General features: G+C 39.4%; 2 protein-coding genes across 2 annotated transcripts; one reads left to right on the top strand and one right to left on the bottom strand.

The window, feature by feature from the left end:
- Window positions 1-1,541: 1,541 nt before the first annotated feature.
- Window positions 1,542-7,068, bottom strand: LOC124254546 (DDB1- and CUL4-associated factor 4-like). Its single transcript, XM_046688360.1, has 6 exons — window positions 6,948-7,068; window positions 6,190-6,519; window positions 4,547-5,391; window positions 3,509-3,676; window positions 3,283-3,397; window positions 1,542-2,640 (listed from the first exon to the last, which is right to left on the bottom strand). Exons 2-6 carry the CDS (start codon window positions 6,506-6,508, stop codon window positions 2,444-2,446), a joined length of 1,644 nt encoding a protein of 547 aa, XP_046544316.1. The 5' UTR covers window positions 6,509-6,519; window positions 6,948-7,068; the 3' UTR covers window positions 1,542-2,443.
- A 201-nt stretch (window positions 7,069-7,269) lies between these two features.
- LOC124254537 (RRP15-like protein) lies at window positions 7,270-11,929 on the top strand. The gene is made up of 5 exons (XM_046688352.1): window positions 7,270-7,368; window positions 8,978-9,222; window positions 9,468-9,553; window positions 10,358-10,553; window positions 11,754-11,929. The coding sequence occupies exons 1-5, from the start codon at window positions 7,290-7,292 to the stop codon at window positions 11,904-11,906; spliced, it is 759 nt and encodes a 252-aa protein (XP_046544308.1). The 5' UTR covers window positions 7,270-7,289; the 3' UTR covers window positions 11,907-11,929.
- Window positions 11,930-12,908: the final 979 nt, after the last annotated feature.

Genomic DNA, 12,908 nt, shown 5'->3' with positions numbered 1-12,908 from the left:
TTAAGAATCTCAGATACTGGTAATTGATATGCATCCTCTTTTGGTGCCATGTCAGTGATAACCAGTCACTACTTGTTTAATATTATTCTGAGAGCAGATGTCTCTGTTTCTTGTTTTAACTTCAGTTTCATGTCATACAAAAACAATCACAACTAATTATTTTTGATTTTGTATTATTTATTTCATATCACATCAGTAAAATTATGTCCGTGTTTGTACTTACAGAGAATAGTACCTGTCAACTTTGTACAATATTTTGCAATAAAATAAGTTTCAGTACTTCATCCATTGTTGTATTTGTGACAGTGAAATGGCACTGATATGTTAGTGAATGAATTACCGAGTTTTATTTAACACAGCTTTTAACAATATTCAGCTAAGAATACCAGAAAATGGGCTTCATGAATTGTACCCATATGGGGAATTGAACCTGGGTGTTCAGTATGACAAGAAACACTTTAACCACAAGGCTACAGCTTGTTCAGCTTGACCTGATCAAGTGAATACTAATGCATTGCGTGACCGTGTCAAAACTGTTTGGGTCTATTATTGTGAAGGGGTGCACCTTATGTCAGTTGATTGTCAATATGTCCAAACAGCCGAGACAAGGGCAACATTAATAACATTATCTACTCCCCTATTTAATGAAGTTAACTCGACCTGCCGTTTGTGCCAATCGACCTCCTGGGTCATGCATATGTAGAGCAGCTCAGGTCAAGCTGAACAAGCTATACTTCACACCCAACTGGTGAAAGAGGCAGAGTGAATGTTTAACTCAGTAGTCTAAAGATATTCCAGAATTAAACGTCAACCTGTAAATGGTTAAGTCTGGGCCATGCAGTTAAGTCCATAATAGATTGAGCAAGAACCTATACAATAATTCACACAATCAGACAAGTAAGTCACCAACAAGTAACATGGCAAATGGGGTGGATTCCATCCGAATATCCTCACAGGTTTAGTGGTAGTACACAGCACTGTGGAAAGAGCTGGTTAGACTTGGTCCCAAACACTTATCTGCAAATATATCGAACAAAGCACACAGACCCATCTCGGCTTAATGAAACCCATCTACAGGATCAACCATTGTCGGCGTGTGACATCACAATGACCCATCGTTCAAGACTTTGCACAAAGCATCCACCAATCTTGGTGAGGTGAGGTGAAATTGGGTTTTACGTCGTGCTTGAGAATATTTCGCTCATATGACGATGTGCATGCATGTGTATGTGTATGTGCGGCTGCTTGTACTAGCCCAGACTTAAGCTGGTTTTATAGTGCTAGCCCACTGAGATACCATGCCGCAGTGAAGCATGAATACCCCACTCAGACACATACTGAGTCCGAGCCGACCAGTCCTTGTTGTACCAATTAATACCGAGCGCCAGACAGGGACCAACAAGTACCACATTTTAACGTCTTTTGGTATGACGCGGTGGGGGATCAAACCCAGCTATCTCTGACCTTCCGGCTCTCGGCCAACAACAAAGCGACGCTCTTCTAACCACTACACCATGATCCACTCCACCACGGCCCCACGGAGGCGGTACCAATCTTGGTTAATACATGGACAAGTTGGGTTTAACATCACATCACATTATTGTACTTACATAGCACAACCACCTCTCTGATTATACTGATATTGATTTAGGGTAGATTTGTTGAGCTCGCCCACTGTAAAACCCTGCAGTAGTTTCGACATGAATACCACACTGAGACATGGAATACTGACCACGCCTTGTTTCATCCCCTAAGCCCAGCACCAGCCAGGGCAACAACAAGTACTAGCTCAAATATGTTATGGTACAATGTTGTATGCTGGCACATAACACACACACTACCACCAGTCTTCGACAAGTATGTGTTCAATAACTATCAATGATAATACCAAATTTTGTTACATGGTTTTCAAAAATAACACTTTTCGACACGTTTTTGATAGTTATGTAAAATTCCCCTGCCTGTGGTCAGAGAGGCACACGAATGTGTGACCCCCTCTCAGGTAATCACTTTTACACATAATGGGTAACCTGTCTTTGCGTACAGGTTACGTACTATACCATGGTTATCTCTGCATTAACATGCACAACATATTAACAACATTCATAATAAATGTAGTATAACCATGGTAACAGTTCTGCTAATCTTACCATGTTTACCACAACACTGCATCTCTCACCATACTTCCACAGAACTAGTGTCAGAGGGCTGGTACAGTTATATCAAGTTAACTTAAATATTACAAGTTGCCAACACTAACAATACACCTCTGTCTCTCAGTCATCACATGACAATACTTTGCTTTCTCAGCAAACAAATTAAAGCTATCCAATAATCTGCCTCTACCATGTGTAGTATTAAATAACAGCATGTTTTAGCAGAGGTGAGAGCACCTATTGGTGATGAGTCCTTGTCTGCAAGAAGCAGAGATGATGAGGTGTTGTCATATAGACCTACAGTAGTAATACAGTTTATCTCCAATACCCATGATGAGCCCTGAGTTCCCTTTTTTGTCTGCCCATCGTGTTGAGTACTGCACAGCTGGGATTGTCTCCCTTGTCACTGGGCATGGAGGAGGCACAGTCTTCAGCAACTGGCCAGTCTTCACAGACCAGAATCTGGTGTAGCAATCCTGTCCAGCTGAAACAAATCACTTCATTTACGTCTTTGTCAAAATGATAACCGACTCCATACAATACCTGATACCCAATAAACTCACCTCCAACATGATCTCTTATCAACAAGAGATCAACTCACCTCTACACAACACCTGCTCTCATATAAACTCAGGTCCCTACAACACTTGGTCTCTCATTAACTCACCTCCATACAATACCTGCTCTCTCATCAACTCACCTCTATTACAATACCTGCTCTCTTATCAACTCACCATATACAACACCTGCTCTCTCATCAACTCACCTCCATACAACACCTGCTATCTCATCAACTCACCTCCATACAACACCTGCTATCTCATCAACTCACCTCCATACAACACCTGCTATCTCATCAACTCACCTCCATACAACACCTGCTATCTCATCAACTCACCTCCATACAACACCTGCTCCCTCATCAACTCACCTCCATACAACACCTGCTCTCTCATCAACTCACCTCCATACAACACCTGCTATCTCATCAACTCACCTCCATACAACACCTGCTATCTCATCAACTCGCCTCTATACAATACCTGCTATCTCAACTCACCTCCATACAACACCTGCTCTCTCATCAACTCACCTCCATACAACACCTGCTCCCTCATCAACTCACCTCCATACAACACCTGCTCTGTCTCATCCAGGTGTAGTGGTATCCGACTGTATCGGTTGAAGAGTCCGGAATACTCAATCACAGCCTGCTGCATGCGTACATCCCACATCTTCACCTACATTGAAGAACAGCTCTTCTGTTTAACAACCATCAATAATACCCATGAGAAAAAGAGGAAATTTTCTAAAAGCACAATTCATCAGTATTTTGCAAACAGAATACTAACCCTTCCTGAAATGTCACTTGAGAACAATTCATTCTCTGAACTGCTAATCCTGAGAGAGGAAATGCTTGTTTTGTGTCCGAGGTAGGAGTTTGGTTGAGTTGGGAGGTTGCGAAGATCATGGCACAAGATGGCCCCATTTCTCCCACCACTGTACAGGATTTGTCCTGACTGTAACATAGTAGAAGGTGATACAGTTATCACAAAACACTGGCTTCCACAGGAAATATCACTTGCTTGGGATCAAGCGATATCTCTCAAGCGATGCTGCTATGGTGGAATAGCATCACAATGCTTTGGCGACAATAATGTTATCTTCTTTGAGAGGCATTTTAGAAGTTGCATAGATGAAGGAAAACCAAGTTCTATGGATAGTCAACTTCTTTATTGCAACGAAACGTCGCACTCATTGCAATGAAAGAAGTTGACTATCCATAGAACTCGGTTTTCCTTCAATAACATTATCATCAGATATTATGATGTCACAATCAAATGCCATTAATAACATCGTCAGTTGCTATGATGTCACAATCAAAGAACATTAATAATATCATGAGTTAAATGTCACAATCAAATGACATTAATACTATCTTCAGTTACCATGATGTCACAAACAGAAGACATTACTAACATCAGTTAACATGATGCCACAATCAAATGACATTAATCATCACTGTTACTGAAGCTGGTTAGATGTACTTTTCACACTAATGACACTGCACATCACCAATTACAAATTGAGAAAGTTGGAGGAATTATTTTGGACATGTTGGATGATATCTAGAATGTTACCACGCTTACCATTTTGACTTTTTATCAACATATATCAAAAGACATTTGGGTGAGCTTCTATATTTGTATACAATGCTTAAGATGTTAAGACACAAAACATACGTGAAATTTGATTTCAAAGTAAACTATGACAATGTTCGTTAATAATTGCTGATGGTAGGGACACTGGGTATATTCTTCTTCTATCACAATATTTATTCACAAATTCAACACAAATCCCTCCTCAACATGATCATTTGCGTTACTCACATTGGGTGAGAATATCTGGGCAAAGGGATCACTTGAACAAGGAAACTCCCACATCCTCCTCGTCTCCAAGTCCACCAACAGTGAGCACTTCTCACTGCCCACACTAAACTGTTGCCGGGGATAGTTCCACGCGCACGTCCAGGTCGCCCTGGGCCCAAGATCAAAATCAAAGTACTCCTCCTGGCGCCGAGTCCTGTCCAGGTTCCTGATAAAAGCTAAACTACATGAGTTGCCAGTATGGCATATTGTGGTGTACAACACATGGTTTCGATCGGGAGACTTGATAAATGGAGCCCAACATACGTTAGAGATTTTATTCCAAGACTGAAGAACAGTAGTCCCTGTAGCACCGACATCAACCGAGAGTGTAGCACTGGTTTCCGTCCTCTGCTTCTCCTCAAGATGCAACAGTTGCAGCCTCTGCATCACCGTCTCCTTCACCGACCACAGTCCAAGGATCTTGTCCTTCTCCTTGCTAGTGTCCATCATGATCATGTGCTCCAGGGCTTCATGAACTCCATGAGGATCATCAAACACAACCCAAGACCCAGCTGGCTTCAGAGACCTGATGTCTGACACCACCATCTGATTCTCAAGCTGTGTCCGACCAATACCACCTCTTTCATTTCTACAGAGTATGTGAACTACATTGCTTGTCAGTTTTGGCAAGTTAGGATTAGAGTTAAGTCGATTTGAAGACACAAGTTCAGACAAATCTTTAAGTCTCTGTTTTTCTGCTTGATCCCTTGCAATCTTTTCCTTTGTGACAACATTCACATTGTTATTACTGGAAAGGATCTTGAAGTACTTCTTCTGATCAGGGTCGTAGTAGAAGCCTGGTATCTGTGCTCAGTGTTAAGGACAATCTGCCATTGTAATAAAGCTGGAACAATTAGCCAGGTAGATCCTGAGCAGGAGTGAGTGAGTTGTGTTCTACATTGCTTTTAGCAATATTCCAACAATATCACAACTTATCAAAACTGAATAAGACAAGCCAGTTGTTTTCAGTATTCTACTATAATCAACATGGTAACTTTATTGTGATCATCAATTTAAATCAGCTCTATTCTATTTTGAAAATCTTATACAGGAGCAGTAAATAAACATGAAGTTTGAACAAATGGGTTTTTTTACTTTCTAGTCAGCTATATTCCAGTTTCATCACGACGGAGGCTGTGGGGTAGCATAATGGTTATAGTGTCTGCTTGTCACGCTGAATTCAAAGACCCAGGTTTGATTCCCTACATCAGTACAATGTGTGAAGCCCATTTCTGGTGTTCTCCGAAAGTGACAGTGCTGGAATATTGCTACCTCACTATACCAAGATGACCTGTAAACAACAGTTTGGGCAAATGGGTGATTGACAGTACATGAGACAGACAAAGCTGTTAGTGCACTATAACATGTATACGAAATAACTAGACTAGCCACATATTGTTACTGCCTTATCCTCATGTTGTCAGCTCTTCCTGAGTATGACTACCATTGAGTACCAGGGAGTCCCCATACTACTTGGGACCTTTCCTTTCCTGGAATAATCATGGCATGCATTGAAAACGTATAATGAAAAAATACTGCTTTACATCACAACAGCAATTTTACACTTTCACTGTATGCTTTTAACAGTGGTATGTAAAGGATATGAGGAGCTTGTGAAGCCTGGCTCTTTGAAGAATATGCATCACTGGAGGTGTCTTCAACACTCTTTGTCTCCTGGCGAGACTTACTTTTCTTCTTGTGATACCTTTGAGATGACATGGTAGACTGACTCCTTTTGTTGGACTGGTCACAGTGTCTTCCATGGGATGCAGAACTGTTGGCGACATATTGTTTTCTTTTCTTCTTCCATTTTTTAAACCCTTGGTGATCAGCATTAGCAGCTGCTTGTCTCCTTTTACCTTCTGTGTGGTGGTGACTTGTTGATGGGGAGCTGGTGTCAGGTGGAATGCGGTCTTTACCCATAGCTTACTTATCTGAAATATATTAAAATGTGCAATGCTCACTTTGACTATTTAAACTGATCAAGTCAAACATAATACTTCAATATGTTCAGTGAGCATGATAACAACATCACTCTTGACCCTAGAATAAGCACTACCTAGGCAGAGACTTCTGTAATTTCACCATAATTCATGCAGCTTATAGCAATGTTTAATCATAAAACACAAATGTATTCAAATGGTTATAATTTTGTGAAGAGGTGAAAATCATATGAAACCACACACAAGTACGTAGAACTAGAATAATTGCGAGCAGAGTGATCAGGTAATGAAAGTTGAAACCAAGACACAGCAACCTCATTGAACCTGTACGCTATATCAGGACGTAGTCTTGGCTTAAAAAGTATGCCTGTCTGCTGCCACTTCAGAGAAATAATAAAATAGATGAATAACATGCTTACCGATACAACTAGAGTTACTTTTACTGATCCAATACAACAAACACTTTACTACATGTTTATCTCAGAACGTATATGAACTGACAACACAGAAAACGATGAAACCCATGTTCACTGAATGTATAGTGTAAAGTGGAATGTGATTTAATACGGAAACAAATGATTGTCGTTTATAAGAAAAATGTTGTTATCTTATACAAAAAAATATTTTTCATGAGATTATGGGCAGTTCATGGTTAGGTTTCTGCACATTACCTATTTTGATTAACCCGTCAAAGAATATAATATGTTATCATATTCCGTTATTTTTGCTTTACATATTTTTATAGTACTTCCGGGATAAACATGGCCCACGTGAGTGTTCAAGAAAGTTTATCAGAATCAGACTCTGACTCTATCTCTGTTAAAGAAGAAATAACGACAGGTGGGTAATTGTACTAGCCATCATAATCTCAGATGTCTAGTGTGATCAGGATTGAGTCGTTTTGGACAGTTCTATTAATCGACATTAGCTAGAACTCCTCATCGAGTTCCTCTCGTCCTACCGTTTTGATCGCAAACAGAGGGACTAACTACATACGGTTTCGGTATTGGTTGCGGAATATGGACTCGTCCGTCCTTTAGGGGTACCGTGTACGTTTCTGTAGTTTGACTTTGTTAAGGGTACATATCTGTATACAGAAACGTACCTGGGGTACATATCTGTAGTACCTGTGCCGACAACGACCACTTCAGCGTATGTTAGTGTAACGCAATCAGGATACAGATGTTGTCACTGTTGGAGTCTCAGCACTGTACCAATGGATGGTTTTATATAGTGCCAAAACCCCGGCCATGACAATATATACCTTGATGCTAGTTTTCGCGTTACAAGGTCTAAAACATGATAATCAACGTAAAAGACTCACCATACTTACCGACTGTTGCTCGGGAAATCAGTTTTTTTACTCCAAGCCTGAGACCGCCTCCGTGGTGTAGTGGTTAGAGCATCCGCCCAGAGAGCGGAAAGTCGTGGGTTCGATCCCCGACCGCGTCATACCAAAAGACGTTAAAATATGGTACTTGTTGGTCCCTGCCTGGCCCTTGGCATTAATGGGTACAAGGACTGGTCGGCTCGGAGTCAATATAATGTGTCTTAGTGGGGTATTCATGCATCACTGCGGCATGGTATCTCAGTGGGCTAGCACTATAAAACCAGCTTCAGTCTGGGCTAATACAAACAGCCGCACATACACATACACACGCATGCACGTCGTCATATGAGCGAAATATTCTCAAGCGCGACGTTAAACCCAATTTCACCTCACCAAGCCTGATCATCTTGTCTGCATATATTGCAATAGGACCAGTGAGGTAGCAGATGTAAATCTCACTCAGATGATCATGTTTATAATGGTGTGACAACATGGAATGGGCCATGTAAAACGAACCAGTTTTTAGTTATGAAATTTCATAATGAAGTCACAACAAGCTCAGTTCTACTTTTTTACTGAGACTTTATTACTAAGCCGCAGATGATAAGAAATCAAATAAAAATAAAAAATGCAATTTTCTGAAGTCACTGAAGAGATACATGCACACTGATACAGGCTTGATGCTAAGTTCACATATTGTTGAGATGTTTTCATAAGAAACAGCTGTAATTAGGTTCCAACAGAAAAAAACAATAGTTCTGTTACATATCTAGTTCATTCAGATTTTATATATTCTTTGTATTTGTGTGACATAACATGATAAAGATCTAGCCTTTGGTTTTATTCTGACATTCACTGATTCAGGTATACTAACATTAACAGTATCAAAAGTGTACCTTAAAAAATGGGCCCTCATGAACAAACTAGAAGATCCTTCTAGATGCAGCTACCTCTTGCCTGACACCCCAGTCTGGGGTTAACAAGCTGAGGCTTGTAATTTGAAATGATTATATTGTGATGATAAGTCTGTTGTGTTGAATATTAATTTATGTTTCATTTTATGACCACCACATAACATTTGACTTAGAAATGTAACAGTCTGATGTGTGGCATTTTCAGACGACGAAGATAACACCAAGAATGACAACACAACAGGAGATGGCGCTCCACCTCCATCTGGCCTGGCAGACGTCATGGCAGCCATTTTAACCAAGTCTGTTCAGAAGGGTGCAGTTATTTTGGCTAAAGGTCAAACTGATAAAGAAATCCGTGTTCGGAAGAGGAAGAGAGATAAAGAAGAAGGGAAAGTTATCGAAGATGACAGTGATTCTGATGTTGAGAATAAAAGAGAAAAATTTGAAAAGGTTCTTTTTATGCATACGTTGTAATAATGAAATTTGTTGATTTCTAGTCCATTTGCCACGGTTATTTGCTTGTCATTCCAAAGACATTGATTTCCTTACTTTGGCTATACCACTGATTTCATCAAAATCATTATTTGTCTCTTGCTTCAGCCCATACGATCTAAGCAATGTCACCTGTAATAAAATGTCCCATAGTGGTTCTCATAGCATATAATCTCAAACTTAAGAGTAAACTTCATTTGCAGAGGAAAGAGTGGAATAACTTGTGTCGGGTGAAACCAGATCCAATGGAACGCAATATAGAACGCCGTTTGCAGCGAATAGCAACACGGTGAGTGACAGTTACGCAGATACTGTTGTATCATGCCTGTACGACAGTACTGTATCAGCTTAATCTCATGTTGTGTTATGCACTAATAACTGCCTTTAATATGATTACACCTTATTCTCAGTGTTATTCTACCTACATGTGTGGTCCATCTATTTGTACCTCTGCTCTCAGACTGTTTGTCTACCTGCAACCACTTCTGTGGTCTAGCAGATTGATAATCTGTCCAGAGAGTAGAAGGTCAATGGTTCAATCCAGAACCATGTCATTCAAAAGATGATAATAGAGGAATCTGTTGATACCCTGCTTGACGTTCAGTCTTACAGGGATAAAAGGACTGTTTTGCCCAGAGACAGTATATTGTGTCCGAGTGGGATATCAGGGTTAAACTGTGACATGGTATCTCATGTAAAACTGTCATAAGTCTGAACAAGTGCTAGCAGCTTCATAAGCATGCACATCTGTATATAATCGTGATAAGTGTGATGATCTTGAACAAAAAGTTTACCCATGAAAATCCAAGTTAGAATTGGTCTTCAGCAACCCATCCTTGTTGTAACTGTAAGAGGTGACTAATGGGATTGGTTGGTCAGGCTTGCTGATTTGGTCGACACATGTCATCGATCCAAACTGCGAAGATCAATGCACATGATGTTGATCACTGGATTGTCTCGTCAGACATGATTATTTACAGACCCCCGTCATATAGCTGGAATATTGCTCAGTGCGGCATTCAACAACAAAGAAAGAGAAAAATGAACAAAAAGTTAGTCCCCATTTCATCACACCTCAACTTATCTCCCTACAGGGCGTCGTCCAGCTATTCAATGCTGTCCGTCAACAACAGAAAGTTTTGGAGGAGAAACTCACAGAAGCTGGTTCGTCCATCAAGAAAAGTGAAAAAGTGATGGAGTCCATGACCAAAGGAAAATTCCTTGATTTGTTGAAGGGTTCCAAACCTTCATTGTTAAAAGACTCTAAAAAAGTTACAAAGAAAGAACCGGTTTGTAGCTTTCATATTCTATTGTTGTCATCAGCAGATACTTGGGGGGTGTTTGTGTCATAGCTTTATACACTGTTTTATGTCCTTGTTACATTAACGATGAACCTAGCACATGGATTTGGACTATAATTTATATGTTCTCAAACTTTTTTATTTGATATATGAAACTGGTCCAAAATATATGCATTGTTCCACCTTTGCAATGGTATTCAGAAATTTTACAAAACTCTGTCTGCTAAGTGTAGATTCATGATCATCATTATCATAAATCTGGAAAAGATGCTTTACCCACAATTATATATAGGTAACACAACACAAATACCAATTGGAACTGGTCTACAGAATTTTGGAATGATAAACTGCCTGAGTCCACTATGTATAGCCAACAATCAGGCACTTTTGCACTAGTTATACTACTCACACTTTGCTAAGGATCACAAAAATTCCAAACTTTACTTAAACATAGATTTATAATTTGAAATTGTATCCATTGAAAACTGTATAAATAATTATGATATGGTAACCCCTCTTTAGGCAAACAGCCACTTTAATCTAACCTTAACTTGATACATGAGTATTTTCTGGTGTCCCCCGCTGTGATATTGCTTGAATATTGCTAAAAAAAGCGGTGTAAAACCAAACTCAGTCAGTCAGTGATACATGAGTAACCATAAAAATGGTTTTCATGGCACCAATCAACCATCTTTCAAATCATGGAACGAGTGATTGACAAGTACACAACACCTCTGAATAGCAGGTATGGGATCCACTAGATGCAGTGCCATGGTGATATACTGAAACCTAGTATCCATGCTTACAATAAGCTTAGATATTTAAACCAAATTAGACCCCACATCATAGTTTCTGTTGAATCAATGTTTGATCTTTAGCAATGCTGAATAGTATATTATACCATTGTCACTTTATGCAGTGTCTCATGGGCCTATATCATAGTTAAAGAAGGATGTTGTACCATGTTTGCCAATCAAAGTGATATTTATAAACTCTGAGAGGTATTTAAGTGTTTGTATACAGGACAACTTTGCAAGTAGTGGTGCTTGAATCCATTTGATCAATCTCGTAATTGGTCAGGCTTTAACTGGCCTTTAGTTTGAGGGGTAAATTGTATTAGGGGATCATTTGGCTAATATATCTACCTCTCTGTGTCTGAGATTGGATCACATTTCTGTCATGTTTCAGACATTGAAACAGGAAGAGGAGCCCACAAAGTGGAAGATTTTAAGAGACGACTTTATGATGGGTGCCAAGATGAAGGACTGGGACAAAGACAACAGCAGCGACGAGGGAGAGGATGGGGGAGGAGGGGGTACAGATTTGTCAGATAGCGAATGAAGAAATAAACCTGTGTGATTGTATTTCACTGTGTTTTGTGGTCATTGACTACCACTGTTCTTTGACTGTTGTTGAAGAAGTGGAATCTGATTCGGCAGATGTATCATGGTGTGAACATAATTATCTTCAAGTGAATGTGAAGACTACTAACGAACTTATTACTGACTTCAGAAATAACAAGAACACCAAGTTGCCAGTTATAATTAACAATGAACCTTTGGAAACTGTTAATGAATACAAGTATCTTGGTACATATATTGATAACAAACTGAATTATGATGTAAACACAGATGCTATATTCAATAAGTGTCAACAAAGGTTACACTTCTCGCGCAAATTGAGATCTTTCAATGTTAATCAATTAATTATGTGTCTTTTCTATCAGTGTTTTATACAGCACGTTCTGGCGTTTTCTGTACAATGCTGGTATGGAACCTTCTCCCTTAAAAACAGAAACTGTCTCACCAGAATAGTTTTATTAGCCAGTAAAATTGCAGGTGTATATTTTGCTAACCTAAATGAAATATATGAAGAAAGAGTTCTCAAGTCAGCCCGTAAGATTATATCTGATCCAGATCATCCCATCTACTATGAGTATTAATTACTGCCTTCTGGGCGCCGTTATAATTTACCCCGTTTTAGATCCAATCGTGCCATGAAATCCTTTGTTCCTGCCAGTATTAATCTCTTAAATGATTCCTTGTTAGCATGTTATGTGTGTGTTATTTATTGTATGAAAATAATTTCATCGTTTTATCAATGTTTGAGCTCTTTACTTTACACAAGAATTCCCTCCCGGGTAATAAAGTATTGTCATTGTCATGGTCAGCACATACTGTTCCCAGCTGTTGACATATATGTTTATAGTGTATATGTTATCTGGATTGTGCCACAATATGTTCATGAATAGACTTTTTTTGTTCTGGAAATGAGTCAAGTGTATAGAAACTTTAGCTTGTTCAATATTTTGATTCTTTGATTTATATCATGCCTAACAGACAA

The sequence above is a fragment of the Haliotis rubra genome, unplaced genomic scaffold (assembly GCF_003918875.1).
Source record: "Haliotis rubra isolate DU_JTF1 unplaced genomic scaffold, ASM391887v1 Scf574, whole genome shotgun sequence".
Classification (NCBI taxonomy): domain Eukaryota; kingdom Metazoa; phylum Mollusca; class Gastropoda; order Lepetellida; family Haliotidae; genus Haliotis; species Haliotis rubra.
The sequence above is the reverse complement of the archived record's forward strand: the minus strand, read 5'-3'. Positions and strand labels throughout refer to the sequence as shown.

Excerpts from the sequence above, each read along its gene's own strand:
- LOC124254537 (XM_046688352.1), top strand. The coding sequence starts at position 7,290 with ATGGCCCACGTGAGTGTTCAAGAAAGTTTATCAGAATCAGACTCTGAC. Across the intron at positions 7,369-8,977 it reads TAAAGAAGAAATAACGACAG|ACGACGAAGATAACACCAAG; the intron begins GTGGGTAATTGT and ends TGGCATTTTCAG. Across the intron at positions 10,554-11,753 it reads AAGTTACAAAGAAAGAACCG|ACATTGAAACAGGAAGAGGA; the intron begins GTTTGTAGCTTT and ends GTCATGTTTCAG.
- LOC124254546 (XM_046688360.1), bottom strand. The coding sequence starts at position 6,508 with ATGGGTAAAGACCGCATTCCACCTGACACCAGCTCCCCATCAACAAGT. Across the intron at positions 5,392-6,189 it reads CCAGGCTTCACAAGCTCCTC|AGATACCAGGCTTCTACTAC; the intron begins ATATCCTTTACA and ends AACACTGAGCAC. Across the intron at positions 3,677-4,546 it reads CCCAGATATTCTCACCCAAT|TCAGGACAAATCCTGTACAG; the intron begins GTGAGTAACGCA and ends ACTATGTTACAG.